Below are 17,010 nucleotides of genomic sequence, written 5' to 3' on the forward strand. Positions count from 1 at the left end.
TGAGTTCACGAGAGCGCCACGACACCACCGCGCGAGAACTGAGATGATGAGTCTCCATGTAGTGTTTAAAGTGGTTCTAAAGTGTGCATTTCCTGGATGTCCGAACCGTGGGAAACCAACGAGAAAACGAAAAAGTGCCTTACCAATGCCGCAAAACGAATGGCTTACCTTTCACACTTTCCCATCAAATGATCGTGAGCGTCATCTTCTCAGTTCTCGTGTGTGTGTCATGGCGCTCTCGTGAACTCACTCAGAGGAACACACGGAACAAAATGAAGAGTTGAATAAAGTTGTTTTTTTGTTTGTTTTTTGCGCACACAAAGTATTCTCATCACTTGATAAACTTAAGGTTGAGCCACTGTAGTCACTTGGACTATTTTAATGATGTCTTTACCAACTTTTCTGGGCCGGCAGAATGAAATTACCTAGCAGCCTATGAAGGAGTGAGACAGCTCTCAGATTTCAATTAGAAATATCTTAATTTGTGTTCCGAAGATGAACGAAAGTCTTACGGAATTGGAACAACATGAGGGCGAGTAATTACTGACAGAATTCTCATTTTTGGGTGAACTAACCCTTTAAGCTTTGGTGTGTAACTTCTATTCGGGATACGTAACACTTACACTCATGTGGCATGTTGGGACCAAATCATTGCACGAATTGACAGGAAAGTTTACATGTAATTTCTTTGATTGCTCCTTGATATTTACAGGTTTTCCATTACTGGAAAAACTCCAAAACAGAAGCATAACTGGCAACTAGTGGATCTCAGAAGAGCGAGTTAAATAATCAATACTTGCCAAGGCATTGAAAACTAGTGTATCATAGGTTTCTTCCTCTGAGGTCTCCATCATGATATTAAAGAGAGCGTCTAGTGTGTCCTGCAGGAACTAGAGAAACACACAACAAAAACTTTAGATCATAAAGCAGCATTTTGCAGAAGGCCAATGTTGTGTTTTCTCACAACCTTACTTTAATAATCTCCCCTCCATCTACTTCCATCAGTTTCTGAAGAATTTCTTCAAGTCTCTCAGTGTTTGATCTCCAGTTGAGAAGCCCCAGAAGGTCAACTGAGACAGAGGAAATTAAAAAAGTTTTACAAATCCACCAACTGCAAGAACTTTACTGTTTCATACGGTTACATACTGTGAGAGTTTAGCACAAAATTAAACTTCCGTCATGATCTATTTTCGTCCCTCTTGTTCCAAATCATATGATCACATGTAATCATTGCTTTAACGTCATTGCTCATTGTTTCGGCTTAAATGGATACATGACGTTAGCTAATTGCGTGATTTTCTTAGAACTGTGTATTTCTGCCATATGGACATAATTTTCATCTCTGATCACAGATTCATCTTAATTGTAACCTAGAAAATTTTATTTTCTGTAAAGCTGCTTTGACAATATGCATAGTGCAAAGCGCTGAAATAAATGTGAAAATGAATTCTGAAGGTAATGTCAAGTCAAGTCAAGTCAAGTTTATTTGTATAGCGCTTTTCACAATACAGATTGTATCAAAGCAGCTTCACAGTATTACATTTAAATAATACAACAAAGTTTGTTTCAAGAGGAATTTATTGATTGATAAAATTAAATTAAATATCCCCAAAATATCCCCAACTGAGCAAGCCAAAGGCAACAGTGTGTAAAATGTGTGTAAATGTGTGTAAAAACAGTGTCTCCTAAGTTTAATATGCAGAGACATCAAACAATGTCAGGTTTGCAAAGACATGAGGGTGAATTATGACAAAATTGTCCTTCTTGGGCGAGATAGTGTGTAAATATTTAAATTTAAAATATAATAATAAATGACTGTGGTGGAAGTGCAGTTGATTTTCCGAAAGGAAATACCGTTTTGAGTAAGCTTTGTAGAGCAGGTGAGGGTGGCGATCTGGAAGCTGTCTTTGGTGATAGGAATGAGACCGGTAGGATGGAAGGATTTTCCAGTTTGTCTCTCTTTCTCTTCCACTTCAGCATACGAGCCAGGCAGAGTCAAATACGTCTTGGCGTCGTCAGTTTTCTTCACATCCACCTGTAAGAACAGAGGAGGAACTTGTAGTGGCACTGCATGTTTGAGACAGAAAGGCCACATGACATGGAACAACAACAGATACTGCAGGTATAAAGGGAAGTTCAGAAAAGTTTGAAGAGACCCAAAGGTCACATGTTAAGATTAGTTTAACTGACTGAAATGCTTTCAGCGAAGAAAGAACTCTACTTTTCAAAAAGCTTGGGAGACAGTAATATATTTTTTATTTGAAAGACATTAATACATTTCACATGCAGCAAGGATGCCTTCAATTGATCAAAAGTGACAGTCAAGACATTTATAATGTTTCAAAAGATTTTTATTTTAAATAAATGCTGTTCTTTTGAACTCTCTATTCATAAAAGAATCCTGAAGAAAATGTATCACGGTTTTCACAAACTGTTCACAAACACGACTGTTTTTAACAGTGATAATAATCAGAAATGTTTCTTGAGCAGCAAATCATCATATTAGAATGATTTCTGAAGGATCATGTGACTAAAGACTGGAGTAATGATGCTGAAAATTCAGCTTTGCATCGCAGGAATAAATTACATTTTAAAATATATTCAAATAGAAAACAGGTATTTTGAACCCAGAACATTCCTTTAAGATGCCCACCTTGTAGACAATGAGATCGTGTTTTCCATCTGGGAGTGTGGTGCCATCCGACTTCATCAGGCGGACAAAGGCCATGCCAAAAGGCTTCTCGGACTTATCTCTGGCTACAGAAATGTAAGCAGACAAACTTTCAACATTAAAACAAACTTCAACATAGAGTAGTGCAGAGGTTCTCAACCTGGGGTCAGCAAAAATGCTAATGTGTTTAAGTGAGATCAATATAAACTCTATATTCTTTCTATATTTTTCGAGTTTAATATTTAGCCCCATGTTGGACTTCCATATAAAATGTGAAATGCAGGCAACAAACATGACCTGGAGAAAAAGGTTGTGAACCTCTGCATAAATGCATTCATGAAAAAAAAAAGGAGAACAGATACCACAGTCTTTAGCTTCTACATACAGTTCTTGCAACCTCAATATCACTCACAATCTTGAGAAGATCTGTGTCTAAAGGTCAGCCTCAGGTGACATCGACACACATCCTCAATAGGAATGGCCACCTGACGGACAGAAGGGAGCGAGTGAATGGAAACTCTAGTGCAGCTCTTAAGTCCCTCTCATATGACCCATGTGAAGGGCTTCAACACACCTCTTAACACAAGCGTCAGTTGACCCTGACATGAAAAGCATTGCAGGCAGTGTCACAGAAGGGCAATTTTCTTGCAAGGCAGCATGAAAGTGGAAGGTGCATGCAGTGAAAATAGGAAATCGGAAATGGAAGAGGGAACACATTTGAGCTTAAAATAAGAAAAAATCCTGGAGATTACAATAAAACATTACAGAGAGAATGAAAAGGAAACATTCTCTCTGATCGTCAAGATATGCATTTTACATTGTGTGTGTTTGCATGCTAAACAATGTACCAGATCATTTTGTCCAATCTTACTTTGAGGAACTATTATAAATAGTGGCAACACTTTTTGGTAACAATTTACAATAACGTCTCATTTGCATAAGCATAAGCTTAACAATAAGCAATATATATTTTAAAGCATTTATTAATCTTCATTAATGTTAGTTAGTAAAAAATATAATTATCCATTGTTTGTTCGTTAGTTCACAGTGCGTTTACTGAAGTTAACAAATAAAACTTGATTTAAATAATGTATTAGTAAATGCTGAAATTAAGATGAAATAAGATGAATGTTAACTACTGTAGTTAACGAATGTGAACATATTAAACCTTATTGTAAAGTGTTAAAAAAAAATGTGTGGACATTTATTAGAGAGTTGGGTGGCGATATGTGTTAAAACAAATTATAATAACAGAAACTGAGATGACAAAAATATTTTTTTTTACTTTAACAATAAAAACATGATTGGCCTTATGGGAAGTGCTTCAAAAATAAATCTAAAGTGAATTTTTTGTTTAAAATCAGCTGTAAAATGTGCATCAATGTTCATACAAAAATGCATTAGCATGGTTGAGTTAGCAAAGAGGTTATAATGAAAGGGATATTAAATAAATAAATAAAACATGCAACTTCAGTTGCACAAAGAATCAGTCGCTCTTCCATCTTGTTATAATATTTGACTGCGTTGAAAAAAGTTGAAACAGTTGAACTTTGAGTTACAGGTTACAACGCTTGAATACGCTGCATGCAAAATAAAGCGAGGTTGTGCTGTACTGTAGATTAATGCTCTGCATTGGAGAATGCTTGCGTGAGTCATATGAAAGGGCCTTTAGCTTCAAAACTTCAAAAACCTGAACCCAGATGCTTTTGTTTTCGTCCTGGTGTTTATACCTTAACCGTCTCATTCCAGCAGGGCTGCTTGACTTGATAGTAGATGACAGACTTATATTCAGTGATCCCTTCATAGCCAGCTCCAGGAAACATGGCTTTCTGAAGAGAGATTGAGAAGGTAAAAAAAAAAAAAAAAAGATTTACTGAAAAAAATATATAGTTTTTCTTTTCACATACAGTAAGTGTTTTGCAGCAAAAAAAGTTCAATGTTAACAAGACCAGATATTGGCAGCGCACAGCTTGAGTTGAAGGAAACTGTGTTGCATAATGTGCAGTATATAAAATGACAGCAAGACTGAAAGACAAGCTTAAATCCCTTAAAAGGGGGAGATCTTTTTAGGAAATGTTTCAGAATGAATTTTTTTGTATTTTCCAGTGTTCACGGGTGTAAACAGGACACACATTACTGTGCATTACAGATCGAAATAGCATTTGGCAAGAACAGAACTGTAAAAAGCTTTCTGTACTGTGTGTTTGAACATTTAAAGAAAGCAGCCGTTTCATAAAGGAGAAAGATCTGTGAGCTGTTTTTATGCCAGCAACAGTTCTGCTGTCAAAACACAGAGATAAAGGGGGTGGATGAGCTATGCATGCTAAACAGAGAAAGTAAAAACTGTTAGTCAATATAAACAAGGAGAAAGGAGGACAGTGGAACCAAAGAAAGTATTTGTTTTATTCAGATCATTCATATTGAAATTACGATGTTATTTCCTAAAAAGTTGTGCCATGGTAATCCCATGTTTTTTTTTTTTAGATGACTAATGCAAAAAAATTACTAATGCAAAAAATATTAATTGAAGCTGTTGTCATGTGTTTATTTTGAATCAGGATTCAGTTACTGGTTTTTAACAAGTGCCCTTTACCAAGCAATGCTGTGGGAATATCCTGATTGCGACTGGATATTAATGTTAGTAAATATTACATTTTATGTTTTTTTTTTTTACCTCCATGGGATTTCCTTCTTCATCCAACACGCTCATTATAACTTCTACATTTTTGGGGGTCTTCTTCTTGCCACGATCAAATTCTCCTTGCAGCAGTGTAACATATATATCATTCCTTACATAACCTGTAGAGACATAATAGTTGCAATAACTGAACTGTACATTAAGGTTGACTAGTAATGGTCACTAGAGGATCTGGGTGAAGAGACAACTGCAAATGGATTTACTAAAGTGGGTAAGAAAGGCTTTAATAGCACTGTTATTAAGACGAAGATGTTACAATCTGAAAGATGTGCAGACCAACCTGGCAGGATAATTTCAGGAAAGCCCATTTTCCTGACTATAGCTGTTGTGCGATCCACAAAATGAGGGTAATCTTTTTTAACCTGAAATACATCTCCAGGGAGCAGCTTTAGGGTCACAAACAAACCTGAGAGCAAAAAAATAAGCCATTATAAGTCGGACAGGTCTCGTCAGTCAACAAACTCCAGCCCTGAGGGCGCAGAGGCCGCAGACTAAACACAGACTAAATCATCTCAGAATCAATTACCGGACCGATAGCAGACAGGCAGACAAGACAAACAGACCAAACGAAAGACAGACAGACACAGACAGACCAAACGAAAGACAGAGAGACAAGACAAACACACCAAACGAAAGACATAGACCAAACGAAAGACAAAAAGTCGAGACAAACAGACCAAACGAAAGACAGAAAGACAAGACAAACAGACCAAACGAAAGACAGAAAGACAAGACAGAGACCAAACGAAAGACAGACAGACCAAACGAAAGACAGAAAGTCAAGACAAACAGACCAAACGAAAGACAGAAAGACAAGACAAACAGACCAAACGAAAGACAAGACAAACAGACCAAACGAAAGACAGAAAGACAAGACAAACAGACCAAACAAAAGACAAGACAAACAGACCAAACGAAAGACAGACAGACCAAACGAAAGACAGAGAGACAAGACAGACAGACCAAACGAAAGACAGACAGACCAAACGAAAGACAGACAGACACAGACAGACCAAACGAAAGACAGACAGACCAAACGAAAGACAGAGAGACAAGATATACAGACCAAACGAAAGAAAGACAGACACTGACAGACCAAACGAAAGACAAGAAGTCAAGATGAACAGACCAAACAAAAGAAAGACAGACACAGACAAACAGACCAAACGAAAGACAGAAAGACAAACAGACACAGACAAACAGACCAAACGAAAGACAGAAAGACAAGACAAACAGACCAAACGAAAGACAGACAGACCAAACGAAAGACAGAGAGACAAGACAAACAGACCAAACGAAAGACAGACAGACCAAACGAAAGACAGAGAGACAAGACAAACAGACCAAACGAAAGACAGACAGACCAAACGAAAGACAGAGAGACCAAATGAAAGACAGAGAGACAAGACAAACAGACCAAACGAAAGACAGACAGACCAAACGAAAGACAGACAGACCAAATGAAAGACAGAGAGACAAGACAAACAGACCAAACGAAAGACAGACCAAACGAAAGACAGACCAAACGAAAGACAGACAGACCAAACGAAAGACAGAGAGACAAGACAAACAGACCAAACGAAAGACAGACCAAACGAAAGACAGAAAGACAAGACAAACAGACCAAACGAAAGACAGACAGACCAAACGAAAGACAGACAGACCAAACGAAAGACTAAACGAAAGACAGACAGACCAAACGAAAGACAGAGACACAAGACAAACAGACCAAAGACAGACCAAACGAAACACAGAAAGACAAGACAAACAGACCAAACGAAAGACAAACAGACCAAATGAAAGACAGACCAAAGACAGACAGACAAGACAAACAGACCAAACGAAAGACAGAAAGACAAGACAGACAGACCAAACGAAAGACAGAGAGACAAACAGACCAAACGAAAGATAGATAGACCAAACGAAAGACAGAAAGACAAGACAAACAGACCAAACGAAAGACAGACAGACAAGACAGACAGACCAAACGAAAGACAGACAGACAAGACAAACAGACCAAACGAAAGACAGACAGACCAAACGAAAGACAGACAGACAAGACAAACAAACCAAACGAAAGACAGACCAAACGAAAGACAGAAAGACAAGACAAACAGACCAAATGAAAGACAGACAGACCAAACGAAAGACAAACAGACCAAATGAAAGACAGAGAGACAAGACAAACAGACCAAAAGAAAGACAGACCAAACGAAAGACAGAAAGACAAGACAAACAGACCAAACGAAAGACAGACAGACAAGACAAACAGACCAAATGAAAGACAGAGAGACAAGACAAACAGACCAAACGAAAGACAGACAGACCAAACGAAAGACAGACAGACAAGACAAACAGACCAAACGAAAGACAGACAGACAAGACAAACAGACCAAACGAAAGACAGACAGACAGACCAAACGAAAGACAAAAAGACAAGACAGACAGACCAAACGAAAGACAGAGAGACAAGACAAACAGACCAAACGAAAGATAGACAGACCAAACGAAAGACAGAAAGACAAGACAAACAGACCAAACGAAAGACAGACAGACCAAACGAAAGACAGAGAGACAAGAAAAACAGACCAAACGAAAGACAGACAGACCAAACGAAAGACAGACAGACCAAACGAAAGACAGAGAGACAAGACAAACAGACCGACAGACAGACAGACAGACAGATAGATATAAAACATGATTGGCCTTAAATAAAGTGCTACTAAAATGAAAATAAAGTGATTTTTTTGTTTAAAATCAACTGTAAAATTTGTCTCTACCAAAGTTATCCAGTTTTCATTCTCTCAAAACCAAATACTCGACTTTCATACAACAATCAAGAAACTTCCAAAAGGTCACATTTGTTGCCAGAGACATAAAGACATGACCAAAGATTATTTGCTTGGGCCTTTTGGTCTGGATTTACCCTGTCCTTTGTGGTTGACCTCTCGTGTTGCGATGACCTTGTTGAAGACGGCAGCCAGTGGCTCGTTCTCGCCAATGACACGAGACGGGATGAGAGGAGACATGATTAGCTGCCTCTGACGGATGTACGTTTCCATGGCAATCCTAGGAAAAGAGAGTCCAAGAGGAGAAGGACAAAATTGAAAGAAATAGCAAAATATAGCCTAGGGGTAACAGTGTATGATGGACTCAGCCGAAGATAAACAACAATGCATGAAGAAGTGCACAAAAAAAAGCATGAAAAGAGAAACCAATCATGTAAATGAAGGATATTTTAATCTCAAAAAGGACACACTCACTGTTGAAAAGGGATGAAATACTGCTTATCATCATCATCAATTTTCCCATGGGCAATATCTGTGATATCCATGACTGTAAACACAAAGAACAGGAGGCTAGAGCTGATCCGAACCGCAGATACATTACATTTAATTATTACATTCTGTATTGTTCGAATTCCCTTAGAGAGAGAAAATAACTAAGTATTAGTTTTGAGATGTATTCGGAGGTCAAATACAAACTATTCATTTAAATTCTTTTGAATATGTATTAATGTTGAGAAAAGATTTTTGACTAAAGATTTCTAAAGACTAATTCTGAGTCTATAGAAACCTCAATATCGACTTGTGATTCGCAAGCTTGAATACCAAATGAACAGACACTAAATCATCTTCAAAATCAGATTATTAAATCTAAGAAAAGCATGATTATTCTGTGATCATGGTAGCTACTAATAACTGCTTTTCCTGAAACTCTCATTTCATTTAGCTCTCTAATTGTGTACCATCAACCATGAAAAAAATGGACAGACATGTTCACAACAAGGTAAGCCAGGTATTGTCTGTGCTCAGGATAAGCCAGTGACAATGTCTTTGAGCTTACGGTAAAAAATTGCTTCAATTTTCTTCTTGAAAAATACAATGCAGGCATTCAACCTGATGTTTTTGTCTACAGTGAGTCAGCAGTAAAAAAAAAAAAAAAAGGTCAAAACACTTGACACAACGTCCTATTGTAACAAAAATAAACTATTTTCCACAAATTTGGGTCACCTGTAGGTTTGATACAACATCTATTCACAATGTAATCATTTCATATGACATTATTGAGTTTGAGCAAGGAAAGATAATAAGAGTATCATTGGGTCGTTCAGCTACCTGCACAACTGGAAACTTTAAACTGAAATATGATAAACAGGAAAATGAAAGGCAAGAGAACACTATAAGCTGCGAGATGCGAAACATCATGCGTGCTTGACCGGGGGAAAATCCATTTTTTGCAAAAACAAATCGGAAATACGGATAAATAATGTCTTTTGCTCAGTTATTTGACAATACGAGGCAGAGCAAAAAAGTTAAAGTGTTATCATCAAAATTCTAGAGAAACACAGATTGTTGTGATTCTCTTGATGCAATTAAACCCTTGTTCACACACATCTGTCAAGTTAAGATCTATTACCGCACAAAATGAAGTTGACGCATCCCCAAGATCATGAAAACAGACAAAAAGTGCACTCGCAGTAATGCACTCATAAGTGAAGCCCAGCAGCCAAGACAGCTGAAGAGCTTAAAAGCAGACATGTGTCGTTTGTATTGTTGTTTTTAAAGCACTTGTAGTCAGCAGAACAAAATGTGTGTTATTTGAGCTGTAAAGCTGTTTGTGTCGTCCTGTCGAGGTGGAAGGAAATCTGCCTGAAAACGGTCAGTATTTTTGCAATTCTGTTCCAGGATGCTAGTGGCACAGAAATTACTGGAAAAAGACGTACTGTTAAATGTATTAAAATTGCATTAAAGTATATTTGCATTGTACTAAAAACTATTGTACATTTCTAATACATTTAATAGTACGTCTATGGATATATAATGGCTACACTTAACTACCCTTGGTTAACAAACTAACAATGAAAAATACTTGTCAACCATTTATTAATATCAGTACATTTAGTAATACATCATTAAAATAAAATAAGAATCTATTAATATTATTTAATTGACCTGAGCGAACATGAACTTACAAACGAACACTTGTGTTTTTATTAACTAACATTAACAAAGATTAATAAATACTGTGACAAATGTATTGCTCATAGTTAGTTGCATTAACTAATGTCAACTAATTGGACCTTATTGTAAAGTGTAGCATTTTAACAATTTAAAGGGACAAATACTCATGGTTCTAAACCAATTCCGAATATGAAGTTTGAAACGAAGAGAAGATCTAGGAAAGCTCTGGATCTTCTACAGCTATACCATCTATAAATATTCAAGAATCTAGAACCTGCTACTCCAAACGGCCTCCTCAGCCCTCCTGTGTGTTTCTTTCCATCCTTCAGCTCCATGCATCCCACACGGATGATCTGACACACCAGGAAGAGGCGCTGTCTGATGAGGTCACTGCTGCTCAGATCCTGAACACAGGGACGTCACAGAAGAAGAACAGTTACACTTACAACTATTCAAAACAATCCCATGCTTTTTTTAATCATTTTTAGATTTGCTGTTCAAAGTTTGGGGTCAGAACTTTGTTTGTTTGTGACAGTAAAGACTTGCATTATTACAAAAAACTATATATATTTATTTCTAGATTTATCTGGATTAAGAAAAAACCCAGAATCCGACTTAAGACGATGCAGCGTAAGAAACTTGATGGAGGTCTTTCATTCCCTGATTTTAAGATTTATAATCTAGCCTTCCAAACAAGAACAATCCAAACCTGGGTTAATCCTGATTCCCGGGTTCCATGGCGAGATTTAAAAGCTGTAAAAAGTATGGGTGGCCCCTTCTTATACACCAAAATAACACCATTGTGGCACAATACTTGTCTGTGTACTGGTAACAAACCTTTTGTCTTTAAAGCTTGGTCTGGTGCTGGTATTTATACCTTGAAGGACATTTTCGGTAAAAAAGGCATCAAATCGTTTCAGGAATTAAGCTCAGAATTTTCTTTACCTGGATTTTCTTTTTTTTTATATTTGAGACTGAGGTCAGCCCTGAAAGCATATGGCGTTCCTTGAACCACCAACATTTTACCACATCCATTGTGGAAATGGCTGGACCCTAATACCTCCTCTAGTGGCTTAGTTTCTAAGATCTATAATTCAATTCTTGTTTTGCAATACTCATATATTCCAGCTGTCCAGTCCTGGGAAAGGGATGGTTTAGCTAAACCTGATTGGGATGTGGTATGGGCCAGATGTTTCACTGCATCCAAGAACCTGGCTCAACAGATGATTCATTATAAATGTATTAATAGAGCTTATATTACTCCTAGTGTATTATATAGGATGAAGGTTAGATCTGATCCATACTGTCATCTATGCAACACATCTACAGTAGGTTCTTATTTGCAACGGTGGTTCCTTTTTGGACCTTTGTAAGTACTGCCCTTTCGGAAATCCTACATTTGGATATACCTCAAGACCCATTGCTATTTCTACTTTTAGATGATTCCGCTCTTCAGTTGAATGCTCAACAAAAAAGGATCTTACTGACAGCAAGTACTGCTGCCAAAAAGACTATTTTAAAGCTATGGATAGAGCCATTCATACCAACAACTTTCATTTGGCTATCTTATTTCAGAGACATTGTATTGCTGGAAGGTACCACTGCCAAGGTCAATGGCGCAAAGGACAATACTATTCAGAGCTGGACAAAAATCGCGGACATTCTGTTAGATAAACTGAGATTTTGACATCTTACATCTCCCTCTCTCTGTAATCCTTTTTTCTTTTTCTTTTTTTCTTCTTTTTTTCTGTTTATATATGGACAGTTTCATGGCATCTGTCTGTATATAGTTCAGTGAGCTTTGATATGTTTCTGGTATGATAACTTTAAATACAAATATTGATCACAAAAAAAAACTATATATATTTCAAATAAATGGTGTTCTCTTGAACTTTCTATTCATTAAAGAATACTAAAAAAATGTATAACAGTTTCTACAAAAATATTCAGCAGCACATTTGTTTTCAACATTGATAAGAAGAAATGTTTCTTGAGCAGCAAATCATCATATTAGAATGATTTCTGAAGGATCATGTGACACTGAAGACTGGAGTAATGATGCTGAAAATTCAGCTTTGATCACAGTTGTTAAAAATTGACTTCTTTCAACAACAACAAAAAAATCATACTGACCCCAAACTTTTGACCGGTAGTCAAAAACCTGTTCTTACCGTAAAGAGTGCAGGAAGGTTGTTGAGTTTTTCGATCTCTTTCGGCATCCCTGTGCTGTCCCACCGCACCAGGAAGTTTTCACTGATAGGAAAAGACAAAATGTCTCACAAAAATTATTTCCACAAAACTCAAACAACATTTACTAACCAAACTAAGTCTGTGAAGAAAAGGTTGCCTTTAAATGACAAGCTTATGACAAGGTCCACTTATAATGTTAAATGTTCATTTAATATTCATGACTATTTTCCATCCTCATCAAAAATCCAATGCTTTCAAAATGTGACACTTTTCAAGTTTGACTTTAATAAACAGTTTTAATGGACTCAGGATCTTTCAAGTTCTTGACCCGTATGTTTTCATAATACAATATACCCTTTTAATTCAAAATGTCAAGGAAAATTTGATGATTCATGATGCAAGCTCTTAAATGTAAAGGCTATAACTGAAAGCAAAGAACCACATTGAGTAGGTGTTTGATGTATCTTTTGAAAAACTATTTTGTTGACTTGTAAAGAACAGATTAGTTTTCAGTCTCTTGGACATTCTCTCTCTAACATAAAGCAACTCATGAAATAAAATAACATGTCCAGTTTGTGCCATAATATTTTCACCACTGAAATCGACACAAGCTGCTCTTTGAGGAATATACTGGTGTACTTCAGCTTTTAAAGAACTAAATCAACTTTCTATTTCAAACAGAAGTCCATCGATACGAAGCGGACATTAAATACTTCTACCCTTCTGCTTTTAAAAAAACAAAACAAAACAAAACAAAAGGAAGAGACGGACTCACCTGATAAATTCCGACTTGTCAGGGTCATATAATGACATGAAGAGTTCTGCGTCTTCGCCGATGTTGCATACAAAGTTTTTGAGATTCATTAGGATGCTGTACGTGTGCACGCCGCTGAAGAGGGCCTGGCGCCGTTTCTCCAGGCTCTGAAGCCGCATCTACACAAAAAGAAAAGAGAAAATACAGGGCTGGACACAGAAGTAGTGGACAGTTTGACTGAAGTTATGTCATGGGTTTGATTAACAATGCTAGGGAATGCATTAGCTGATAAAATGTATACCTGAATGCAATGGGAGAAAGCATGTCAAATGCAAAAAAAATACAATTTTACAATTTAAATGTGACCTTCAAACCATGAGTTCTTTAAGTAATAATGTTTTGACATTTTTTATGCAAATAATGATTTGAAAAAGATTTTAGGACCAATTTCACAACAAACCAAACATTTAAAAAAATATATATAAATAATTCATATTTAAAAAGCAAGGTTTTATCATCACACCAATATGTTTAACTGAATGAATGTTGATTAGGGGGGATTATTTATTATCAAGAAATGTACAAAGAAAACACTCATGCAAAGTCCAAAAATACCTTTTTAATACACTTTTCAGTTGCAGGTCAAATTTAAAGACAGCCATAATTATTTCTCACCAGCCATGGAAATAACTATGCATTATAATAACTTTTACAATAATACAATGACTTTTGCATTATTTTAATTATATATATATTTAGCTATAGTGCTTCAAATGGGGATTCATAAAAATTCCTTGTGCAATAAAAGGTTAATATATATTTAGCCTATTTATTTGTCAAATCATAACAGCAGAATGACCAACCAGTGTATTAGTTTTTCTTTAGCAGTCCATTTGTATCCTTCCTAATTTGATTCTGTCAGCTATTCCTGTGAATTTACATTGCAACTCAAACCATGCATAATACAATAAACCGCCAATTATTTTAATTACTCATCAAATCCAATTTGGCAATAGTCATGTGCTAATTCTGGACCCAGGGTTCAACAAGCAACTAGAGAGAAAATATTTTCCTAGTACCAGCGTGTATATTATACCAATGTGATCATGAACAGAGCAAAAACTAGTGTTTTACCTTCTCCTCCTGTATCCTCTCATCAATACTGAGGGATGCGGTCTCATGAGCCCTGAACAGACTGACCGTGCTGGCGCGTTCGGGATCTAATGTGTTTCCAGCTTCATCACGCACCACCAAATCAAGACCCAGAATCCTGTGCAACAGCCACAGTCATAGTTTACCACACAAGAGTGCTGACACATTCTTACTGTATTATCATCATTAATTATAAACAGTTGTATTAAAGCCTTCCATCAACTTAAATAGGTAAAATTATGCTTATATCAGCAATTCACATATACAGACATTCAAGCCCCTCAAATGAAAACGTATCAAAAGATCTGTTTGGTGAAACAACGTGAGGTTGGGGAAGCTTTATCGCACCTGTTCCCATAGTCGATTTTCGCGGTGACTTTCTTCCTCAGCTCCACAAGCTCGTCGTTGGGAAGCGTGCCGGACACAATCTGCGAGCGGTACTCGATCAGACTGTAGGCCATCTGCTGAACGTTCCGGAACAGCGTGGTCTTGTTGTTCTGGTGTGTAGACGAACAATTGATAAAAAATGATATCACAGCTTACAAAACACTAGGGTTGGGATTTGTCTTTGTTGAACAAACACGTTGTGGGAAGCTCTGTGTTGAGCTGAAACGGACGATGAGTTCAACTCAAACTAACCACAAATGACACAGGTGGGCTCACGTACCACGTAAAGCTTGTGCCATATTTGTGTCCATTCCCGTAGTGTGGCGCCAAGTTCCTGGACCAAAGGCAAATCTGTAGGTACGACAGTCTCTTGTTTCCTGTACATCAACAGAAGGTTAGAAGAAAAAAAAATTTTTTTTTATGTCTTATAAGAAGCCATCGTTATAAAAAGTATAATTTGGAAAACATTCGCAAAATTCCAACGCTGGGCATTTTGGTTGCAGAACGTCATCAATATTATTTGATACACTAAGTGATAATTTTGAATTAAAAACACAATTCAGCATATTGAATAATATATATTTCAGCCAGTAAGCATACAGTCATGACAAGTTAAGAAATGTCACTAATGGACCACTTAAATAATGTAATAAATATTCAAATCAATTCAAATTGTTATTCATTGAAATACTACTTATTTAAAAAAAAAAAATGAAAAAAAAAAATATATATATATATATATATATATATATATATATATAGGCTCCATTGCATGAGTACCAGTAATTTCACTTTAATGGCAATTGAAAAGTTCATTAGTAAGTTATTGAATTGCCTTATTTTCAAAAATGTCACTGATAATAAGAGTAAAATATAAAAATGCTCATTTAAAATGCTCATTTTGACTATGACTAAACATGTTGAGAATTGATACAAAAATGAATTCAGTTGAAACACTTGCTTAGAAGATTGTTAAATTTGGTCCAAAACAGTCAGCAATTGTGTCAGCAGTGACCATGTTGTGTGACTTTGGCATGCTGGGAGATTCAGACTATATTTTCTTGCCAAATGTGTTGCTATGATACATTTCAGAGCATTTTAACCCATATTTATTAATCAAGCATTATTTTAAAGGCAGGGTCTTCACATTCTGATAACAATAACTAAGTTAAGTGGTCTAAATGTATTTATTATGTATATATCTGTGGAAGGCGTAGGACCATAAAATGTTTGTCCAATCATTGTATTCGGTCCGAATTCAATGATACGATGTCCTGCCTGCCTGTCAACGTATGCATTTCCATATCTCCGCACACCTGTTCGCGCAGACATCACGTGACATCAGCGCGATTCATGCTATGCAGAGTCAGTCACCGAGCGCCACAAACGAAACCGCAGCCGCTTTATACAGTTCCTCCTGAACCAAAACAACCAGCTTATGCTGCGTTCACGCCATAACTACTGTCATTTGGAAGAGATGGAAACCCGTGACGAGGGGTTCGTGACTTGAATTTATGTGTTTCAATGGCAACACGATCAACGTCGAAATGAACCTGCAGCAGTCAGGTGGTACAGGTCAGAGCTCTTTAAGTTATGTTCATTATTATTGTATTGTTATGTGCTTTGAGACATGAGGAAGTTTAATGCCGTTTCTCGTCTCGTGATGCTTTTTTTTTTGCTCCTTGCTGTGCGTGTTTTAGGGCTGCCAAAATTGCTCAAAAATAGGGTTGGGTACCGAAACCCGGTTCCAATAGAGAACCGGTTCCGACGTAAACGGTAGTATCGAGACCGAATAAGAACGCAACTTTCGGTGCCTGATTTCGGTGCCTGACTTTTTTCACCGCCCCCTATAAAACATCTCGCGGCACGAATGATCCAATAACAAAACATCTCCAGTTAACCAGCAGAGCATTCATTTAGTTCGTTTGTTAAATAAGAGATGATCTAGCGCTGAACTGTGTTTTTTTAAATGATCAAAGTGCTCGTTGCCGCTGCGATCAGTGGCGCGGATTCTTGTGGCTCGCGCACACCGCGCTTTCTTCACGCGCGCTTCAATACGTTGGACGCGGACGCGCTTCAATACGTTGCAGAGATCGATCTATGTGTGTGTGTGTGTGTGTGTGTGTGTGTGTGTGTGTGTGTGCTCGCGTCTCAGATGAGTATGTGCGTGAGTTTGTGTGTGTGTGTGTGTGTG

At 37.1% G+C, this 17,010-nt stretch overlaps 1 protein-coding gene across 1 annotated transcript in view; it reads right to left on the reverse strand.

The window, feature by feature from the left end:
* dock5 (dedicator of cytokinesis 5) overlaps positions 1–17,010 on the reverse strand; it is a 64,929-nt gene that overhangs the window by 37,623 nt on the left and 10,296 nt on the right. Inside the window, exons 5-20 of the mRNA XM_082187817.1 lie at positions 15,097–15,193; positions 14,778–14,926; positions 14,412–14,547; positions 13,299–13,456; positions 12,505–12,586; positions 10,608–10,737; positions 8,633–8,705; positions 8,296–8,438; positions 5,650–5,775; positions 5,346–5,470; positions 4,402–4,500; positions 3,084–3,156; positions 2,654–2,757; positions 1,855–2,035; positions 973–1,070; positions 801–890 (exon numbers count right to left, since the gene is read on the reverse strand). Coding sequence (XP_082043943.1) covers positions 801–890; positions 973–1,070; positions 1,855–2,035; positions 2,654–2,757; positions 3,084–3,156; positions 4,402–4,500; positions 5,346–5,470; positions 5,650–5,775; positions 8,296–8,438; positions 8,633–8,705; positions 10,608–10,737; positions 12,505–12,586; positions 13,299–13,456; positions 14,412–14,547; positions 14,778–14,926; positions 15,097–15,193 — 1,864 coding nt within the window. The remainder of the gene's footprint in view (positions 1–800; positions 891–972; positions 1,071–1,854; positions 2,036–2,653; positions 2,758–3,083; positions 3,157–4,401; positions 4,501–5,345; positions 5,471–5,649; positions 5,776–8,295; positions 8,439–8,632; positions 8,706–10,607; positions 10,738–12,504; positions 12,587–13,298; positions 13,457–14,411; positions 14,548–14,777; positions 14,927–15,096; positions 15,194–17,010) is intronic.

The sequence above is a fragment of the Leuciscus leuciscus genome (genome assembly GCF_965113295.1).
Source record: "Leuciscus leuciscus genome assembly, chromosome: 13".
Lineage (NCBI taxonomy): Eukaryota > Metazoa > Chordata > Actinopteri > Cypriniformes > Leuciscidae > Leuciscus > Leuciscus leuciscus.